Source organism: Sciurus carolinensis, chromosome 16 (assembly GCF_902686445.1).
Source record: "Sciurus carolinensis chromosome 16, mSciCar1.2, whole genome shotgun sequence".
Classification (NCBI taxonomy): Eukaryota; Metazoa; Chordata; class Mammalia; order Rodentia; family Sciuridae; genus Sciurus; species Sciurus carolinensis.
The window spans coordinates 52,776,136-52,794,496 of NC_062228.1; the positions used below are offsets into that span (position 1 = coordinate 52,776,136).

General features: G+C 56.5%; 1 protein-coding gene and 1 long non-coding RNA gene across 3 annotated transcripts; one reads left to right on the top strand and one right to left on the bottom strand.

Moving 5' to 3' along the window:
- The first annotated feature begins 466 nt into the window (after positions 1-466).
- Positions 467-16,415, top strand: Cblc (Cbl proto-oncogene C). Of its 2 annotated transcripts, XM_047530012.1 has the most exons (12): positions 467-839; positions 2,190-2,336; positions 2,453-2,609; positions 3,054-3,175; positions 4,780-4,917; positions 8,485-8,572; positions 9,175-9,306; positions 9,816-9,974; positions 10,184-10,264; positions 13,296-13,411; positions 13,522-13,595; positions 13,693-16,415. In XM_047530012.1, exons 1-11 carry the CDS (start codon positions 487-489, stop codon positions 13,529-13,531), a joined length of 1,503 nt encoding a protein of 500 aa, XP_047385968.1. In that variant the 5' UTR covers positions 467-486; the 3' UTR covers positions 13,532-13,595; positions 13,693-16,415. The 2 variants fall into 2 exon arrangements, with proteins under 2 accessions (XP_047385968.1, XP_047385969.1); XM_047530013.1 differs by lacking the exons at positions 13,296-13,411; positions 13,522-13,595; positions 13,693-16,415 and adding an exon at positions 10,984-11,543.
- LOC124967570 (uncharacterized) lies at positions 7,451-11,357 on the bottom strand. Its single transcript, XR_007105550.1, has 3 exons — positions 11,053-11,357; positions 9,078-9,227; positions 7,451-8,297 (listed from the first exon to the last, which is right to left on the bottom strand). It is a non-coding gene; the product is annotated as an uncharacterized LOC124967570 (long non-coding RNA).
- Positions 16,416-18,361: the final 1,946 nt, after the last annotated feature.

Here is an 18,361-nt window from a genome sequence, read left to right on the forward strand (position 1 = left end):
GCCGTAGGAACCCAGGCATCCAATCCCTCTGTACCTTCGTTCTGGGGGACAGAGGAATTAATTGCACTTCCTCCTGGAACTTTCCCTACTAAAGAGCTCAGTTCTCTGAACTTTAACCCCACGCCACCTCCGAAGACCCAGACCCTCAGCCACGACTCCAGGTTCTACAGAGTTTGGAAAGCTAAACTCCCACCCCTGTGGCTCCTGCACCTGACAGGTCCCCAGGTGTCCCCTAAGCCCCTCCCTAGCGCCCGCTCCTCCCTGCAGGGACCCAGGCATCCCAGCTACGATTCCCACCCTCTCAGAGGTCCCCTCCTCGGCCCCCACCGAAGCCACCCCTCCGGCCCCTGTGGAAATCACATTTCCAAGCCCCACCTCCAGGGGCCCCAGGGGACCCGCCCCGCCCCTCCTCCTGCCGCGCCCCGCCCCCACCGGGCCGCGCGCCTCTCCCTGCCGCACCCATCAATCCCGAGCACCGAGGGACCCATGGCTGCCGCGGCGGCCCCGCGGGGCTGGCAGTGGGGGGAGCCACGAGCGCTCGGCCGGGCGGTGAGGTTGCTGCAGCGCCTGGAAGAGCAATGCGGGGACCCCCGGCTGGCCTTGGGGCCCCCCTCGCTGCCGGACCTGCTGCCCCGCACCGCACAGCTACTGCGGGAGGTGACCAAAGCCCGGCGGGCGGCCGGCGGAGGCGGCCCCGATGGTCCCGGCGGCGCCGGGGACTTTCTCTTCGTCTACTTGGCCAACCTGGAGACCAAGGGCAGGCAGGTGGCAGCGCTGCTGCCGGCCCGGGGCACAAGCGGTGCCAACGACGAGCTCTTCCGGGAGGGATCCAGACTCAGGTGAGCAGGTGCCCTGGTCCCAGAACAAAGTCTCTCGGGTGAGACCCGGGTCATGCTCCCAGCCCGATGCCCCTCGGCCCTCGGGGTCCAGAACCCGCCCCTCCTCCCTCAGCCCCGGGCGTTTGTGCCCCTGGGCCCTTGTTCCCACCCAGGAAACTGAGTCACCAGCTTTATCCTTCCTTGGACATCTATGCCCCCATGTCTCCCATCTCTCCCTTTTTGGAGTCGGTCACCTCGAAACCAGGATCCCGGTGCCCCATTCTCCCAGGGGCCTTAGATATACTACCCTGGCAACGTGGGGACTCGGTGGGCTTCCGACTGAGGACAAGATGGATGCAGCCTGGGGCCTGATCTCTGCCCTTAGCCTTCCATTCTGCCCACAGCTGGCTGAGGACCTTGGACTTGGCTGCACACTCCCTGTTCTGAACTCTAGGGGAAGGGCAGCTGAGGGGCAGGGGCAGGCAAGGCCTGGAGCCTGGGAAGGAACAAGGTCTAAACCAGCTGTTCCTGACTCTGTCAGGCCCCAGACACCTTCCTCAGCACGGGTCGAAGCGTCTCCCTAACTCATCTGGAAGTGAAGCACACAGCTTCAACAACCTGCTTAACCATAGTTTAAAAAATCAGGGTCGTGCCCAAGATATATTATAGAACAGTGATCAAAGGAAAGTTCTTGGTAATATATATTTCTTTTGCATGAAAATGCAAAGGCTCTATTATTCTGGAAGGCAGAATTGACTAGTCAAACACTAGAACCACCAGGAGGCAGAATCAAATAGCTTTCCCTTAGCTGGGTACAATGGATCACTCTTATCACCCCCTCGATGGGGAGGCTGATGCAGGAGGATTGCAAGTTCGAGGCCAACCTCAGCAATTTAGTGAGACCCTGTTTCAAAATAAAAAATAAAAAGGGCTGCGGATGTGGATAGAGTTCAGTGCCAGAGGGCCCCTGGGTTGCATTCCCAGTACTGGGGGAAAAAAAAAAAAAAAGGAGTCTTCTTTTTATATTTAGGGAGGCGGCCGCAGAACAGACCGGGCTCCACCCAGCCCCGCCCCTCCTCAGGTGGAGAAAAATCTGAGCATGCGCTGTCGCAGACTGCCCGCACATTTGGTGGTCCCCTATTAAGCTGGTCTCCTCCAGCCCCAGTGGGCTCTGGCCAAGGTCAGATTTGGATATTGGGCAGCTTCTGCACTTCCTTAACAGATGAGGAAACCGAGGCCCAGAGAGGGAGGGTCTCAGGCCTGAGACAGCCAAGGGATGGACGCTTGTACTGTGCATTAGAAGAGTCTGGAAGCCTTGTCTCTGTGGAGTTTCCCCAAGGCCCAGCCCATCCTCAGAGTTCTTTCCTGCAGGCGACAGCTGGCCAAGCTGGCCCTCATCTTCAGCCACATGCATGCGGAGCTGAGCGCACTATTTCCTGGGGGAAAGTACTGTGGCCACGTGTACCAGCTCACCAAAGCCCCAGCCCACACCTTCTGGAGGGAGCGCTGCGGGTCCAGGTGAGTGAGCACCGCCACTCCAGAGTCCCAGCCTGCCCCGCCCAGGACCCCAGAGGCCAGGCCGCCTCCTACAGAGCCTTCCATCCTCAAAAGCTTCTCCCCACCCACCTGCCCAGGTGTGTGCTGCCCTGGGCAGAGTTCCAGTCACTCCTGTGCACCTGCCACCCAGTGGAACCAGGCCCCACCGCCCAGGCCTTGCGCTCCACCATGGACCTCACCTGCAGTGGCCACGTGTCTGTCTTTGAGTTCGACATCTTCACCAGGCTCTTCCAGGTCAGAAGGCTGAGACCCTGGGTCTGAGGGAGGAGGGCTGGGCCTGGACCCCCAAGGCTGAGGGAGGAGGCTGGGCCTGGACCCCCAAGGCTGAGGGAGGAGGCTGGGCCTGGACCTCCAAGGCTGAGGGAGGAGGCTGGGCCTGGACCTCCGAGGCTGAGGGAGGAGGCTGGGCCTGGACCCCCGAGGCTGAGGGAGGAGGGCTGGTTCTGGACCCCCGAGGCTGAGGGAGGAGGGCTGGTTCTGGACCCCTGGGTCTGAGGGAAGAGGCTGGGGCTGGACCCTGGGTCTGAGGGAAGCGGGGCTGGGGCCCTCTGTGTAAGGGAGGTACTGCCGAGGCCCACCATGGTGCCATCCAGCTGGCCGGGCTCTCAGCCCCCAGGAAGCCCCAGCAACACGGCGGCTTCCTGTTCGGTCTGTGACCCCGGCCCTGCTCCATCCCAGCCCTGGCCGACCCTGCTTAAGAACTGGCAGCTCCTGGCGGTCAACCACCCAGGCTACATGGCCTTCCTCACATATGACGAGGTCCAGGCTCGCCTGCAGGCCTGCAGGGACAAGCCAGGCAGGTAAACGGTCCCCACCTCAGCAGGACGAGGCCAGGGTCTCAGGGCAGCCGTGGCTGGGGTGGGGTGGAAGTGTGGCATCCTCAGAGCCTAGGGCCAAGGTTCCCGGAACCCCAGAGGATTAAGAACCCTGGAGGTGGCCGGGTGGGCGCGGTGGCACACACCTGAACCCCAGCTGGCTCCGGAGGCCAAGGCAGGAGGATTGAAAGTTCCAGGCCCGCCTGGGCAACTTAGCAAGAACCTGTCTCATATTAGAACACTGAGAACTCAGGGGTGCAGCTGAGTGAAGAGCACCCAGGGTTCAACTCCTAGTACCGCCAAAAAAAAAGGAAAAGAGCTCCAAGACAGACAGCCGAGTGTCCCTCAGCCACCCTGTCTTCTGTCCCAGGACCTCCTGGGCCTTCCCATAGCCCAGCAGCTAAAGGGACAATACTTCATCTGGTGGGGGAGGGGATGCTGAAGACCCTGCCCAGATTAGGTCCTTTCTTTTTCTTTTTCTTTTTTTTTTTTTTTTTTTTGGTACCAGGGGTTGAGCCCAGGGGCACTTAACCCGTGAGCCACATCCCTAGCCCTTTTTTTCTGTTTTCAAATTTTTTATTTTGAGACAGGGTCTCACTAGGTTGCTTACAGTCTCGCTAAGTTGCTGAGGCTGGCTTTGAACTCTCCATCCTCCTGCCTCAGCCTCCTGAGCTGCTGGGATCACAGCCGTGGGTCGGGTCCATTTCTGATAGGTCAGAGCGGTGTTGCGTCATCTGTGAAATATTTTGACCATGACTACACACACCTGTGGCAGTAGGACACTGGGAAAGGAGACACCCGAGTCCTTAAATTATTTAAGGACTTAAATATCTAATAATTAAATATTAATTATTAAATTATTTCACGTCAGGAGTTTTGAGCTGCCGGGTCTCCCCAAAGGACTCAAAACTGAGGAGCTGAACAGCAAGGAGTTCAGGGACTAGGAGGTCAGGTTTGTGAGTCTCTGCAGGGCTCACGTGCAGGAGCCCCGGAAAGGCAGGTTGATTTGCACTCTTCCAGTTCTTCCAATTATACTTCAAAGCAGTTTAAGAGAAAAGTCAAAGGAGTGAATTAATTCCTATACTTGAAAGACCAGAGTTTGGGGGTTTCAGGCTCAGCTCGATCCAGGTGTTCCAGTCCTACTGGCAGGGCTCTGCTTCTGTCCATACGTCTCTGCTTTTGCCTACATCAGCATCCTTTTCAGACATGGTCTCCCCACCTAGTGTCAAATGGCATCCAGGAGTCACAGCTGTAAGCCCCACCAGTTTACCAACCTCTGTGAGGCTGGGGTACCTTGTTCTGATACTTCTAGCAAAAGTCCCTGACTCCCATCCCTGTGGTCAGGGGTCCTAGAACACCCTGAATGGCCAAGCCGCGGTCAGCCTTGTCCAAACTTCAGAGGAGGGAGAGGTCTCTGAAGAGAGTCTGGGACGTTATTATCACAAGGAGAGCCGAGGGGTCCTCCGGGCATAAATGGGAAGTTGGTGGACTTAGACACCTGGATCCCCAACAGGGTAGGGGACGGGGACTCCCCAGAAGGGACAGCAGCGACCACTCCCTCACCCCATCCCACCTGCCTCTCCCTCCAGCTACATCTTCCGGCCTAGTTGTACTCGCCTGGGGCAGTGGGCCATCGGGTACGTGAGCTCAGACGGCAGCATCCTGCAGACCATCCCTTCCAACAGACCCCTGTTCCAGGTGCTCCTGGAAGGACAGAAAGACGGCCTGTGAGTTCCCATCCTGGAAGGCACGGGGTCGGTCAAGTGCACTTCTCAGAATCCCGCGGGTGCGCCGGGCTCAGCAGCCTGCAATGCCACGGCGCCCCAGCAGGTGGCAGTCAAGGGTCCTAAGGAAGGGGCAGCGCCCCGGGGGCCACACCAGGCTGCCTATGGGCTAGCAGGCCACCACCCTGGGCGGCCACACCTTGAACTTGGGCTCCTGGGCTTTGCTGCTAGATCTGATGTCCTGTTCTAGAATCTAGACTGACAGGGTGGAGAGGGAACTGGGGAGCCGCCAGACTGGTGGTTTTCCACCCATAACCGAGGCTGCCTCTTCCCGTCTGGGTTAGAGGGGAGGAGGGCAGCTTAGGTTCTGGAGTTTCGCCTCTGACCAGGGTTTTCTTGGTTTTGCGCGGCTGTGGCTGGAAGCCGGGGCCTCAGGCAATGCTGAGCGAGAGCCCCACACCGCACTCCGCTGATAAGGGCTTTCTTATCAGTCCATGTGTCTGGTACGAGATGAGATGGATGGTGGACACGGAATACATGGATAGAGATGCTGGTTTCTTCCCTGTTTGTTTTCGTTGAACCCCCGAAGGGTTGTAGCACTGTGTTACATCCCTGGTCCTTTTATTTATTAATTTTGATTTGAAATGTTTTTTTTTTTTTTCCCCAGTAGGAGAAATTGAACCCAGGGCCTCACACATGGTAAGCAAGTGCTCTAACCACTGAGCTACTCCCTCAGCCTATTTTATTTTTTATTCTGAGACAGGGTCTCACTTAGTTGCTTAGGGCCTCACTAAGTTGCCCGGGCTGGCCTCCATCTTGCAATCCTCCTGCCTCAGCCTCCCTAGTTGCTGGGATTAAGGCGGGCACCACCACGGCCAGCAGATATGCTGTTGATTCTCATTATTCATATTAGTTATGTTCTATACAATTGTGCAGTGTCTGGATTTTCAAATTCTGAGCCGCTGCTCCTAGGGGACATACAGAACCTGTAGGCTTCTTCAGGATTCTGGTCCCAACATTTTTTGTTTCATTATTAATTTTATTTACTTTTTTATTTGATGTTTGTTCTTGTCTATTGTTGTTTTGTGGGATTTTTATTGTTGTTTGTGTGTTTTGCAGTTCTGTTTTTTTTTCAAATGTGCTGTAATCCCTGCATCTCTGGAGGCAGAGGCAGGAGGATCACATGTTCAAGGCCAGCCTCAGCAATTTAGGGAGACCCTGTCTCAAATAAAAAATAAAAAGGGCTGGGGATGTGGCTCAGTGGTGAAGCGCCCCTGGGTTCAATCCCTGACCAAAAATAAAACATAAAAATGTATTGGGCCAGGCACCATGGCCCACACCTGTAGTCCCAGCAACTCAGGAGGCTGAGGCAAGAGGATCACAAGTTCAAGGCCAGCCTGGGAAATTTACAAGACCCTGTCTCAAAATAGAAATAGAAAAGGGCTGGGGATGTGGCTCCCTGGGAGAACGATTGTCTGGCATGCCTGAATCCCTGGGTTCCAGCCCCAGCACTGTCAGAAAACAAGTATTGGGTCACATTTTGACCAAGCAGTCACTACATAATAACCTTTAATGTGTTTTTTGTTTAAAGTCAACTAAGACATACTCTTGGCTCAATGGCACGGAACCCGGGCCAGTAGCACCGCAGCTCACGCCTGAATGGAGTTGCTTTCCACGTATTTTCTGGATAAGGCACATGGCAGCCACCCCTCCCTTAGGCAAATAGATGGCACTTGAGTCCCACTCTCTGGCCGTTGAAAACAGCAAATCAACAAAAAGCATGAAAATGGGAGGAATGTGGTGTTAAATAGACTGTGAAAAGACACTTGTTGACAGTCCAGGAGCCAAGCCAGCAGGCATGGCTGCCTTGCCCGCCACAGCTGACCAGGAGCACTGGGCAGCTCACATTCTTCACACTCCCTGCACGTCCGTCAACCAGCACAGGAGTATTGATCTGAGGGTTTCACATCAACGTGAGTGAACAGGCAAATCCGCAAATACAGAGTCCGTGAATAATGAGCTCTTGTACAGACACACGCATGTACTTTTATTATATCCCTACTTGACAGCTCAGGAAACAGGCACAGAGAGGCAGACACATTTCCCCGGTCACACAGCTACTGAGCTCAAGAGCTGAGATTTGAAGTCAGGCAGCCAGGCTCAGAGTGCAGCCCTTATCCGCTGAACCCGCCCAGTCCCAAGTCATCAGACAGCTCCAGGTCAGATTTCTTGGAGAAGAGGATCTCAGAGTTCAAAACAAATGAGAGGACCTGGCACGGTGACGCACGCCTGTATTCCCAGCAGCTCGGGAGACTGAGACAGGAGGATCTTAAGTTCAAAGTCAGCCTCAGCAACTTAGCGAGGCCCTGAGCAACTCAGTGAGACTCTGCCTCAAACTAAAACACAAAAAGGGCTGGGGATGTGGCTCGGGAGTTAAGAGGTCCTGAGTTCAATCCCCAGCATCAAAAAAAAAGTTTGGGGCTGGGGTTGTGGCTCAGTGGTACAGCGCTTGCCTCGGATGTAGGAGGCACTGGGCTCGATCCTCATATCGCATAAAATTAAAAAATAAAATAAAGGTATTGTTTCCATCTACAACTAAAAAATATTAAAACAAACAAACAAAAACAAAGTTTGAGGACAGCCTGGGCCACTTAGCAAGAATCTTGTCTCACGATAGAGCTCCCCTGGGCTCAATCGCCAGCACCCCAAACAATCACCACCAAGTAACCGGCAGATCGCTAAGCCTCCAACTCCCTCTCCACAGCACATGCACACGGCCCGCCATTTTGCAGATGAGAAAACCAAGACCAGAGGGGGGCAGGGACACCAAGCTGTGCGTCCCAGCACAGCGGCTTTCTGGGTCCTGGCTGCCCCCTCCTGCCTGTGTTTCTTGTCTTGATTCATCTCCGCTGCCCATCTGTGCCCTGGGTATCATCATGGCCATTGTGCAGACAGGAAGACTGAGGCCAGAGAGGTGGAGTTGCCCAGCCTAGGAAAAGCCACTGTGGGGGCCCAGTCAGCAGTCCCGTGACCCTGCTGCTGGCCTGAGGCTGCAGCGGTGACCAGATGGGACACCCAGGGGGGTCCAGAGCCGCCTCAGCTGGCCAGGAGACCAGTGCTAAGAGCCAGCCAGCCCTGCTCTGGGTCTTGCTGTGTGTCCTGGGTGGTTCCTCTCCCATGCTGAACCCGGGGTCACTCTGTAAGGTGAGAAGCGGTGCAGATGGCCGCGGGGGCCTGAGATCCGAGGACTTGGTCACTGCGACTCTAAGATCTGTCACCATGGGCCTGAAGAAGCCCAGTGGGGTCCTGGGTGGCTCGGCCCGCAGACTCGGTCAGTCTGATCCCGTTTCTAGAGCCGAGTCACTGAGGTTTGGCGTCGCTACCTTTGGAGGATATGGAGGGACACACTGCCCTGGAACACCTGCTCTGGAAATCCCAGTGGAAAGAGGGAGGAAGGAAAATATCCCAAGCCAGCAATGGATTGGGGGTAGATCCCAGGGAACTGTGGGGGACCTTGTCTGGGGTGGGAGGTACTGGGTCCCATTCAGTGTCCCCCTCCCCTTCCCCCAGTTACCTCTACCCAGATGGGAAGAAGCACAACCCAGACCTGTCCGAGCTCTGCTGCACGGAACCCCACCAGCGCATCTGCGTGTCAGAGGTGAGACCCCCAGGCCTGGGCCAGAGTCCACTCACCGCCCCCGCCATTGCCCGCTTGGCCTTGGCTCGGAGTGCTAACTTCGTGGCTGTGTGACCTTGGGTAAATGACTTGGCCTCTCTGAGGCTCAGTTCATCCTATGGAAACTACAGCTCCTCGGTTGTCACAGGGATTAAATAAGGAATAAGATCTGGTTAGATCATCAGAACAGCTAATGTACTTGAGTGCCTGCCAGTGACAGCCCTTGGGCCAGAGCTCAATCTTCAGAGCCGCCCCAGGGGAAAGAGAAACCAATAATTTTTTTTTTTTTTAGTATAAGTATATCCCATGAATATCTGGGATAGACTTATACTTCAAATTCTATTCACTGCTTATCTGAAATTCAGACGTAATAGGGCATCTTGTGTTTTTCTTTGCTAAGTCTAGCAACCCCAAGTGTAGATGACCCCCGAGAAGAGTTGGGACAAGGCCTGGAAGACACGAAGGAGGCCCTGATGCACCCACTGACCTTGAACTTGGGAGAGGAGTCCGGGCCGGCGCAGAGGAGGGGGCTTCCTTCCGGTGCTCCCCGTGGTCTCACCCGCTCCCGTCTTCTCGCCCGCCAGGAGCAGCTGCAGCTCTACTGGGCTATGAACTCCTCCTTCGAGCTCTGCAAGATCTGCGCCGAGAGGAACAAGAACGTGAGGATCGAGCCCTGCGGGCACCTGCTCTGCAGCCACTGCCTGGCTGCGTGGCAGGTGGGTCTGCCCGGCTCCTGCCCTCTCGCCCGGTCTCCCCGCTCTACAGTAAAAGCCCCAACAGCCTCTCCCAGGTGCCCCGTTTATCCGAGGGGGAAAACAAGACCCAGAAAGCAGAGAGCTGCTCAGATCCCTCAGGAGCCCGGCTGTCTACATCTGTGCCCGCTTCCATCTCAGCCGGCAAGGCTACTGTGTCTCCTCAGACCGCGTTATCAGTGAAGAGTGCTGGGCCATCTAGAGCCAGTAGCTGTGCCTCTCTGGGCCTTAGCCTCCTCCTCCAGAGAACAAGGCTGTTGACAGTGACCTCCCACAGACCTGAGTAATGGCCAGAGCCACAGAGCCCTCTGCAGAGGCCTCGCCCGGGGCTGCCGCCCTGGTTCCACCGGCCTCTGGGCCAGCACGGCCTCCCCTCCGGGACTCCCACTCCCTCCTTTCCCCTGGTCGTCCTCTCACTCAGGCCCGAGGGACACGGGGCAGCAGGAGACGCTGACCCTGCCCCCTCCCCCCAGCATGCCGACAGCCAGACCTGCCCCTTCTGCCGCCGGGAGATCAAGGGCCGAGAGGCTGTGAGTATCTATCAGTTCCAAGGGAGGCCCGCAGCAGAGGCCACCGCCGAGAACCCAGAGGACAACAGTGACCAAGAAGACTGGGAGCAGGAGCTGGGGCAGGTGAGCGGGGGGGCAGGGTCCCTGGGCCTGGACTCTTGGGCGCTAGCGGCCAAGGGCCTGGGGCCGGGGCTTCCTCTGGTTGCCACCCGAGCGTTAGGACCTTGTGTGGTTTTCTTTTGTATCTGGAGCCTAGAGCAGGGCCTGGTCAGGGCGATGCCTGGACAGTGTGGAGAAAATGGCAGCTCTCAGCCCCTCCCCGCCCCCTCTAGGTGGCCCCCTCGGCTCCCCCGCTGCCACCTCGGCTAGATCTGTCTTCCAAGGGACCCAGAAGTGCAAGCGGGTTGAAGGTGGTGAGTGTTGGTGTTCTGGGTGGGGAGGGGGGGCAGGGGGCCTCCCTCGGCCCCAGGGTCCCTGTTGTGGTAGGTCCCTGTTGTGGTGGCTCTCTGGAGCACAGGCATGTGGCTCATCCTCAGCGCCCATGGCAAGGCCCGGCTCTGGTCTGGCTGTCCTCTGCCTTCTTCTTTACTCATTCCCTCTCATTGGCTTTCTGCTCTCCTTCTGGTGTCCGGACATGTCCTACCTCAGGGCCTTTGCACCAGCTGTTCCTTGGCCTGGCTTGCCTCTCCCCAGGCTCACTTTCCCACTTCTTCTCTGGAAGGCCTTCCCTGACCATCCTATTAAACACAGCACCCTGTCCCTTTGGACCCTGCCCCCCAATGCTTTCCCAGTCCCTTTCCCTGGCATGGCGTGTGGTGTCGTTTCCTAAGCCAGAACCCTCTTTGGGTCCAGATTGTCTTATTCTGTTCTGTCTCCCAAGTCTAGAACAGTGCCTGACACCTACACTTAATAGGTGCTCAATAAAGAGGGGTCGAATAACCAGAACCAAGTCTTCCCAACAGCCCTATAAAGTTGATAATGTTTCTGTCCTCATTTTCCAAAAGAAAAAAGCTCAGAGAGTTGGCTGGAAGCCACACAGCCTGAAAGAGGACAAGCCAGCACTGGGGTCTTTAAGGTCCCCAAAACAGCCTTTTTTTTTTTTTTTTTTTTTTTTTTTTTTTTTTTTCCCCAGGGCTGGGACGGAACCCACATGTGGCAAGTGCTCTGCCGCTGAGCCCCAGCCCCAGCCCCATCTGCTTACTTTTTAAGGGAGTCCGGCCTTGCTTTCTTCTCCCCATACTCTGCCCCGCCCCCAGATTGTCGGAGACCCGGGTGCGGCAGGGGGCGGGTCCCTGAGCATCTGGGGCGGGCAGAGCAGGCACCGCCAGATCAATACTGAGCCGACCTCAAACAAACGGCCAGGAAGTCGGGGAGCATTACTCGACCAAGCAAACAAGGAGCCCGCAGGAAGGGGGCGGAGGGAACCGGCGAGGGAGGCTAAAAACAGAACTGGACCTGCAGCCAAAAGCTAATGGAAACATTAGGAGGCACTCAGCGGGCTCCCTGGGGACAATGAGGGGACACTGCCAGCCGGGAACAGGGCTGAGGGGCACCTCCGGCCGGATGGGCATGCGTTTACCTGGGCGGTGCCCTCCTGGCCCGCCCCTTCCTTTTCCTCCTTCCCAGACCTGCCTGATTGGAATTCTAATCAACAACTGCACCTTTTGTTTCCTTTTTGGGGTAGCGGGGATTGAACCCAGGGGTGCTTAACCACTAAGCCACATTCCCAGCACCCACCCCCTTTTTTTTTTAACTTTGATCCTGGGCCTCACTACATGGCTGAGGCTGGCCTCAAACTTACCATCCTCTTGCTTCAGCCTCCCAAGGGGCTGGAATTGCTGGCGTGCACCACCACACCGCCTGGTTACTCCTGTTCCTTCAGTCTTCAAAGCGTCACCCTGGGCTTGCTACTTCCCAGCAAGGTGACTGTCATCATGACAAAGATTAATGTGTGACTTTTGCTGGGGCTCCGCACAACCTTTTCTTTCTCTGTTTTCTTTCTCGCCTTGCCGGGCAAGCGCTCTACCGCTGAGCCACCCCCCAGCCCTCGCGTTCATTTGTAACCTATTCAGTTGTCACAAGGACAGGTCAGGCGCCCGGGAGGCTGAGGAGGGAGGATGGCAAGTTCAAGGCCAGCCTCAGCAACTCAGCAAGACCCTGGCTCTCAAAATAAAAACTAAGAGGAGCTGGGGATGTGGCTCTGTGGTAGAGCGCCCCCGACTTCAACCTCCACAACAAACAGCGACAACAACGAAAAACAACTGTCACGACAGCCCCGTGAGGGAGACCCTGTCGTGATCACAGAGGGGGACAGTGAAGCTCAGGGAGCCAAACGTCACACAGCTCACGGGTGATGGAGTCGGGAGGAGGACCCAGGCCCCTGGCTCCACATGCCGGAACTCGTGCTCCACCCCTCTGTGGCCTGGACCCTGGTCTGTGCGGTGGACATCATGGCCAGCTCCGCCTTGGGGGCTGCAGTGGGCTGTGCTCATGGCCGGTCACGGCGGTCATGATCTGCACACGGGGCTCCTCATCAGGAAGCTCCTGCCCATGTCAGAAACCCGCCTCCAGGAGACGACACGGTCATCGAGCAAGACCCCGGCACCCCACCAGCCACTGGAGAACTCTCCGATCCTTGGTGTCTCCATGAAAAGAATGGGGACAAGCATAGCCTGAGCCCCACGGGGTCTGTGAAGCGGAGAGATCTGGGGACTGTACCCGAATCAGATCCCCCTCTCGTTTCTCAGAACACTCTACCAGCTCCCCAGCCTCCAGGGACTCGAGCCACGCCCTTGGCACACTCCATAAGGCCTGGAGATCTGGCCCACCGTCCCCCAACCTCCGCCCACGCCCCTCACTCCGGTGAGCCCCTTGCTCACCTTCAAGCAGCCAGCAGACCCCGTCCCCCACAGGGCCTCGGTCCAGAGCCTTTTGGTGCTCAGGCATCGGCCCGCTCAGTCCTGACTCCTGGAGGCCTCCCCAGTCACCCTCCTGTCGCTGGTCACCCCCCCACCCCGTTCTCCCCCACACACTCAGAAAGACCTGGAACACTGAGATGCTTCCTTGTTTGTGAGCCGACTGCTCACGTCAAGCCTCTGGCTCAGCAGACGGTGACTTCCTCCAGCTCGGGAATTCTTGTCTTGTTTCTCTCATCCACAGCTCTGAACTCAGAGCCTAGAACAGGGCCTGATGCCCGGTAGGTGCTCAGGAAATGCATGTGGGATAATTGAACCAAGGGATGGATGGACGAACAGACGGACGGACAGACCTAACGTCTTCCGACTCAAGGCAGAAGTATGAGGGGAAAAGACAGCACAGATTAGGGACAAGACTCTGTCACAGGGCCCCCACTGCCCCTGGTCACCCCTGTCTGGGCCTGTGAATTGACACTGCCCGTCCCTGGCTGCCCCTCGCCTCCGACATTTCTGAATCTCTTCCCTCCAGGTACCTCTGGCTCTGCCCAGGCTCCGGGCTCCCTGTCCCTTGCCGAGAATTAGGAATGTGGCCTCAGCCCCCTGGGATGTCGCCTCCCACCCCCAGGCCACAGAGGGGGCCACAGAGTAAGTGGAGGAGACAGTGAGGCTGGCATGAGACGCCAAGAGTAGAGAAGGGGCAGAGGAAAAAATGGGGGACCCCGGAGATTCACGGCCCCCAACTGCCTCCACTACAGGAATTTCTAAAGGAAGCTCATGCCCGCAGCCGCCCCTGTGGGACCCGCAGTGGGACCCCACGCCTGGAGGCCAGGTGAGTCCCCCAGACTCTCCAGGCCCCCCCGCTGGCCCTTGCCCTCCCCGTCCTCTGCCCTGATGTGACCTAACGCTCCCCTCTCTCCGCATCGCAGGGTGCCCAGGTGTGCTGCTCAAGGGCGCCGCGGGGGGCCGGACGGGTTGTGCAGCATGAATAAACTGTCCAGCCTGCTCCGTCCTCCAGTGTGTAAGGAGCAGGCCAGCGGCCACCAGGGGGCACCTTGGCACTGGGAAAGGGCTGTCCCCGGGCCTGACCCACTGGGGAGGCTGGGCCCTGGCCCTGTGGACCCTCAGACCTCCCCATGGCGTGGGGTCCCCGGCCTCTGCGGTCAGTTCCAGGAGTCCCCCCTCCCATCACGGCAAAGTCATCATCCCGGACTCGCCGCGTTCTGCATCCCTGGTCCAAGGAGCCCACGTCTCCTTGAGAGTAAGGCTCCGGTCTCGCCAGCACCTGCTCTTCTCCCTGTCTCCATTCCCCTTGGATCCTTCTGCTAGCATCTCCCACCTCCTCACTAATCCCCAGCGACATGGGCTCCCTCACCTCAGGTTAGGCCAGTGCACTCCCTGAGCTCCAGCCCTGGGCGGACAGTGCTGTGCAAGGACAAGCAGAGGCCACTGTCCCCCCTTGCAGCTCAGAGTCCAGTGGGGCAGACAGACCCAGGATGACCCAGAGCCCAGAGTGGGCACAGCTGGGGTGCGGAACCCCCCGGGCTGCAGGGACACCTGACCCAGCCTGGGGAGTCATGGAGGGCATCCAGGAGGAGGGGACTCTGAGCCCAGACTGCCGTGGGCTTGAACGTGTATCACAGACCGAGTTCCAAGCGACAGCAGCTGCCACTTGGGACAGAAAGGGAACCTATTGAGAGGATTCTGGGTCACTCACAGAAACCCAGGAGTCAACAGGAGAGCCAGGATTGGAAAAGGAGCCAGAACGCTGGCAGCTGACCAGCAATGGCCACCCAGCCACTGTCACACCACAGAGCCAGTCTGAGGAGGACGTGCTGGTGCCCACTGAGCCCTGGGCACTGCAGCCGCCTGGCTGCTGGAGCCACCTCAGAAACAGGACGTGGCCGCACCTCTCATGAGCTGCCACCCGTCACGAGCCCCCCCACTTAGCAGCGCTGGATGGCAAGGGTTGCATTAGCGCTCAGGGTGCCCGGCAGATTCAGGGTGGAGCTCGCTGAGTGGTTCCTGGGCAGGGCGGCTAGAGGCTGGCCGGGGTCCTCGCAGGCTCCACAGCACGGCTGCTTCAGGGACGCCACTGCTCTGATGGCCTCCACAGGAGGACAGCCAGCCTCCACATCCGTGTTCTGCACCTACGGATTCAGCCAACTGTACATCCAATGCAACGTGTGTGTGTGTGTGTGTGTGTGTGTGTGTGTGTGTAATGCATCAGACTGAACATGCCGGCTTTTAAATTTTATTTATTTATTTATTTGGGTGCTGCGGATTGAACCCAGAAGCATTTTACCACTGAGCTAGATTCCCAGTCGTCTTTTTTCATTTAGAGACAGGTTCTCATTAAGTTGCTCAGAGCATCACTAAATTGCTGAGGCTGGCTTGAAACTTGTGATCCTCCTGCCTCAACCTCCCAAGCCTCTGGGATAACAGGTGCGGTCCACCACCACCTCTTGATGGCAGGATCAAGCTGCTCTGATTGTAGGTGACCACGTGGAAATGACAAACTGGGTGCAGCCATCTTTAGAAGTAGCTTTTCTTTAAACTCTCCCTCCACAAGTATCTCTTTTTGTTCAACCCCAAAATGAATTCGTATGACACCAAATGTCAACAGTTCCATTTTCCAGATCCAAGCCTGGAATCATGGGGGAATAACCATTCCCTTCCAAACATTCCATGATCTTCATCTTCTGCAAGCTGTGGGCTCATTTGAAAGTTAATTAGGACATACCATATATAAACTAATGAGAGAAGCCGGCCACAGTGATGCACACCTATGATCCCAGCAGCTCAGGAGGCTGAGGCAGGAGGATCTCTCGTTCAGAGCCAGCCTCAGCAATGGCCAGGCGCTAAGCAACTCAGTGAGACCCCGTCTCTAACTAAAATACAAAATAGGTCTGGGGATGTGATTCAGTGGTCGAGTGCCCCTGAGTTCAATCCCCGGTACCAATAAAAATAATAATAATAATAATAGAAAAGGTAAGGTTTTTTAATGAGAAGAGTCAGCCCACATCTGCAAGGATTCAACCAACTTTGGATCTAAAATATTCAGGAAAAAATTGCATCTGTACTGAACAGGTGCAGACTTTTTTCTGTCATTATTTCCTAAACCATGAGCATACTGAGTACATAATATTTACATTATATTAGACATTATAAGTCATTGGGAGATGGTTTAAAGTATATGGGCGTGTGCAGAGGTTATAGGCAAATACAATGCCATTATTATATGAAGGTCTTGAGCCCCCTGAGGAAGGGGCTCCTGGAACGAAATACCCCCTGGATACCATAGGACTGCTGTATTCAGTCACATGGCGCATCACCTAAGGATGTCTCCGTCACAGTGGACCACAATTGCAACAGTGGTCCCATAAGATCACATGGTCTAGTGACGTCGCAGCGGTTTCAGTCTGTGTTAAGTCCAGTGTGATGTTCACCCGGTGGCAAAATTGCCTGACAACGCCTTTCTCAGAACATACCCCGGTTGTTAAGTGACGCACGCCTGTGTCTATACACATGAGCTCGCGAGGACGGAATTGGAAAATGATTTAATTCAGTTCACAATATTTATTCATCTCGTGCCGAGCACGGTCCTAGACACCAGTAAAGCAAAGAAAGTTCCTTTTCTCTTGGAGTTTAGATTCTGGGCCAAACCATAAAAAATAAACACATTGGATCTGGCGGCGATAAACACTATGGAGGAAAAAAAATGTAAAAGAAGGGAAAGGGGTGTGGCTGGGAGAGGGGGCGTGGCCATTGGAGAGGGGATAGCCAAGCAGAGCTCCTTAATGAGGCGGGTGGGAAGACAGACCTGCAGCCAGGGAGGAAGCTGTGCCGGCAGCAATGTCCCAGCAGAGGGGAGAGCAGGGCCGGGGAAGCTGGAGATGTCTGGTGTGTTGGAGGAATGACTTGGGCATGGCTCAGAGACCAAGGTGACAAGAGTGGACCTGGAGGGGGAGTGAGTGGCAGATGGGGTCAGGGAGGTACCAGGGACCAGATCCAGGTTCTCATAAGCCACAAACAGAACTTCAGTTTTTACTGTGAGACAGAAGCCAAGGTTGACACAGGCAGAGTCACGTTTTAATAGGATCCCCCTGGCTGTCTTGTGAGACTAAATTGTAGAGGACAGGCAGGTGACGTTAACAATGCCAGTTCCTGCAAGTCTGTACCCAGCCGAGGCTGGGATGTCTCATTTCCCTCTTTCTTACACGTTCCACGTGCCCCTCCCTCTGGTGTCACAGGCACCTTAGTAGGCTGGGTTCTTGAAGGTGGAAAGCAGGTGGTGAGAGGGTACCTACCAGAGTCCAACCCCGGCTAAGCAGGTAGGCAAGCCAGGGACAGAAGACCAGGGAGTGGGCATCTGGGGTCAGTGTGAGCTTGTCCCAGGGAGCACTTGGGGCTGTCTTGGAGAGTGACTGTATCCATGAGTAAGTTTGTATTGTGTCCTGCAATGACCAGTGTGCAAACCCTCCCTGAGTACCTGCTCTGGGTCCAGGTGGGGGACACACAGTAACCAAGAGAGTCCTGACCCTCAAAGGGTTCATGGTCCAGTGGGGGAGGCAGACTCACTCCAGACAGGAACTACCCAGAGTGCACAGGGCTGAGGTGGGGGCTCCAAGGACTGAGGATTGGGGGCGGGGGAGCCCAAAGGAGGACTTCCTGGAGGAGGGGATGGTGATGCTAATACTCCAAGGTCACCTTTCCCAGTGTAACAGTGGTTCTCTGTAGGGCTAATGGATTAAAAAAAGTAGCTTTGCCCAGTCTGGCCACTAATTCCCAGGCTAACCTGTAACTGAGCCCTCCCTCTGGTCAGAGGCAAAGCCAGGGCTCCAGGGACCCTGGCCCTAGTCTTACCAGGGACTGATCTGAGACCTGAGGAACCTCTCCCAACATGACCAATGACCCCACATTCTGCCTAATGATCTAGGTTAGCTTCTCCCAGGCAACCAGTGCCGGCCCCTTCCCCCTAGCCCCAACCAGCACCCTAGGGATTTTTGTCCCAGTCTGACTTGGGTCGTGGGAAGCCCTGAGCAGTCTGATCTGTGACCCCTGTCAGTCTGACCTCCGACCCTCCCTCGCAACCAAGGCTGGGCTCTTCTGCCTTCCCCAGGTGCCCTTGCTTCTTCCCCTCCTCCACTCACCTGCCCCCGCCAGCGAGATTCTCCTCCCCTCCCCCCAAGGTGGGGAGGGAATGAAGGGGAGAGAAGAAGCAGGAAGGGGGGTGACATTCCTGGGATTCCCTGGATGGGGGGAAGAGGGGGCGGGCCTTCCAGGGCAGAGAGAGGGGGAGAGCACCGGGCCCCTCCATCGCATCCTTACAGAGGCTTAGGCGGAACTGAGATTGAAGACCATTCGAGATAAGAGATTGAATGGGTCAGTTCCAAGCCACTGATCGGTCACATGAGTGGCGCTGCCACAGGGAAGGGCATCAGAGGGCCGGCTGGGAGCAGCTGCTCTGGGACACCGCTAATGCTGGGGGCCAATGGTTACACTGGGAGAGACCAGTGCTGGCCACTGGATGTAAAATCCACCACGCAAGCCCAGGCTTCTTGCCAGAGTGGAAACCAGTCTCTAAGGCCCGGGGTC

Coding starts and splice junctions, on each gene's coding strand:
- Cblc (XM_047530012.1), top strand. CDS start 487: ATGGCTGCCGCGGCGGCCCCGCGGGGCTGGCAGTGGGGGGAGCCACGA. Junction 2,337..2,452: donor AGGGAGCGCTGCGGGTCCAG/GTGAGTGAGCAC, acceptor CCACCTGCCCAG/GTGTGTGCTGCCCTGGGCAG. Junction 4,918..8,484: donor GAAGGACAGAAAGACGGCCT/GTGAGTTCCCAT, acceptor CCCTTCCCCCAG/TTACCTCTACCCAGATGGGA.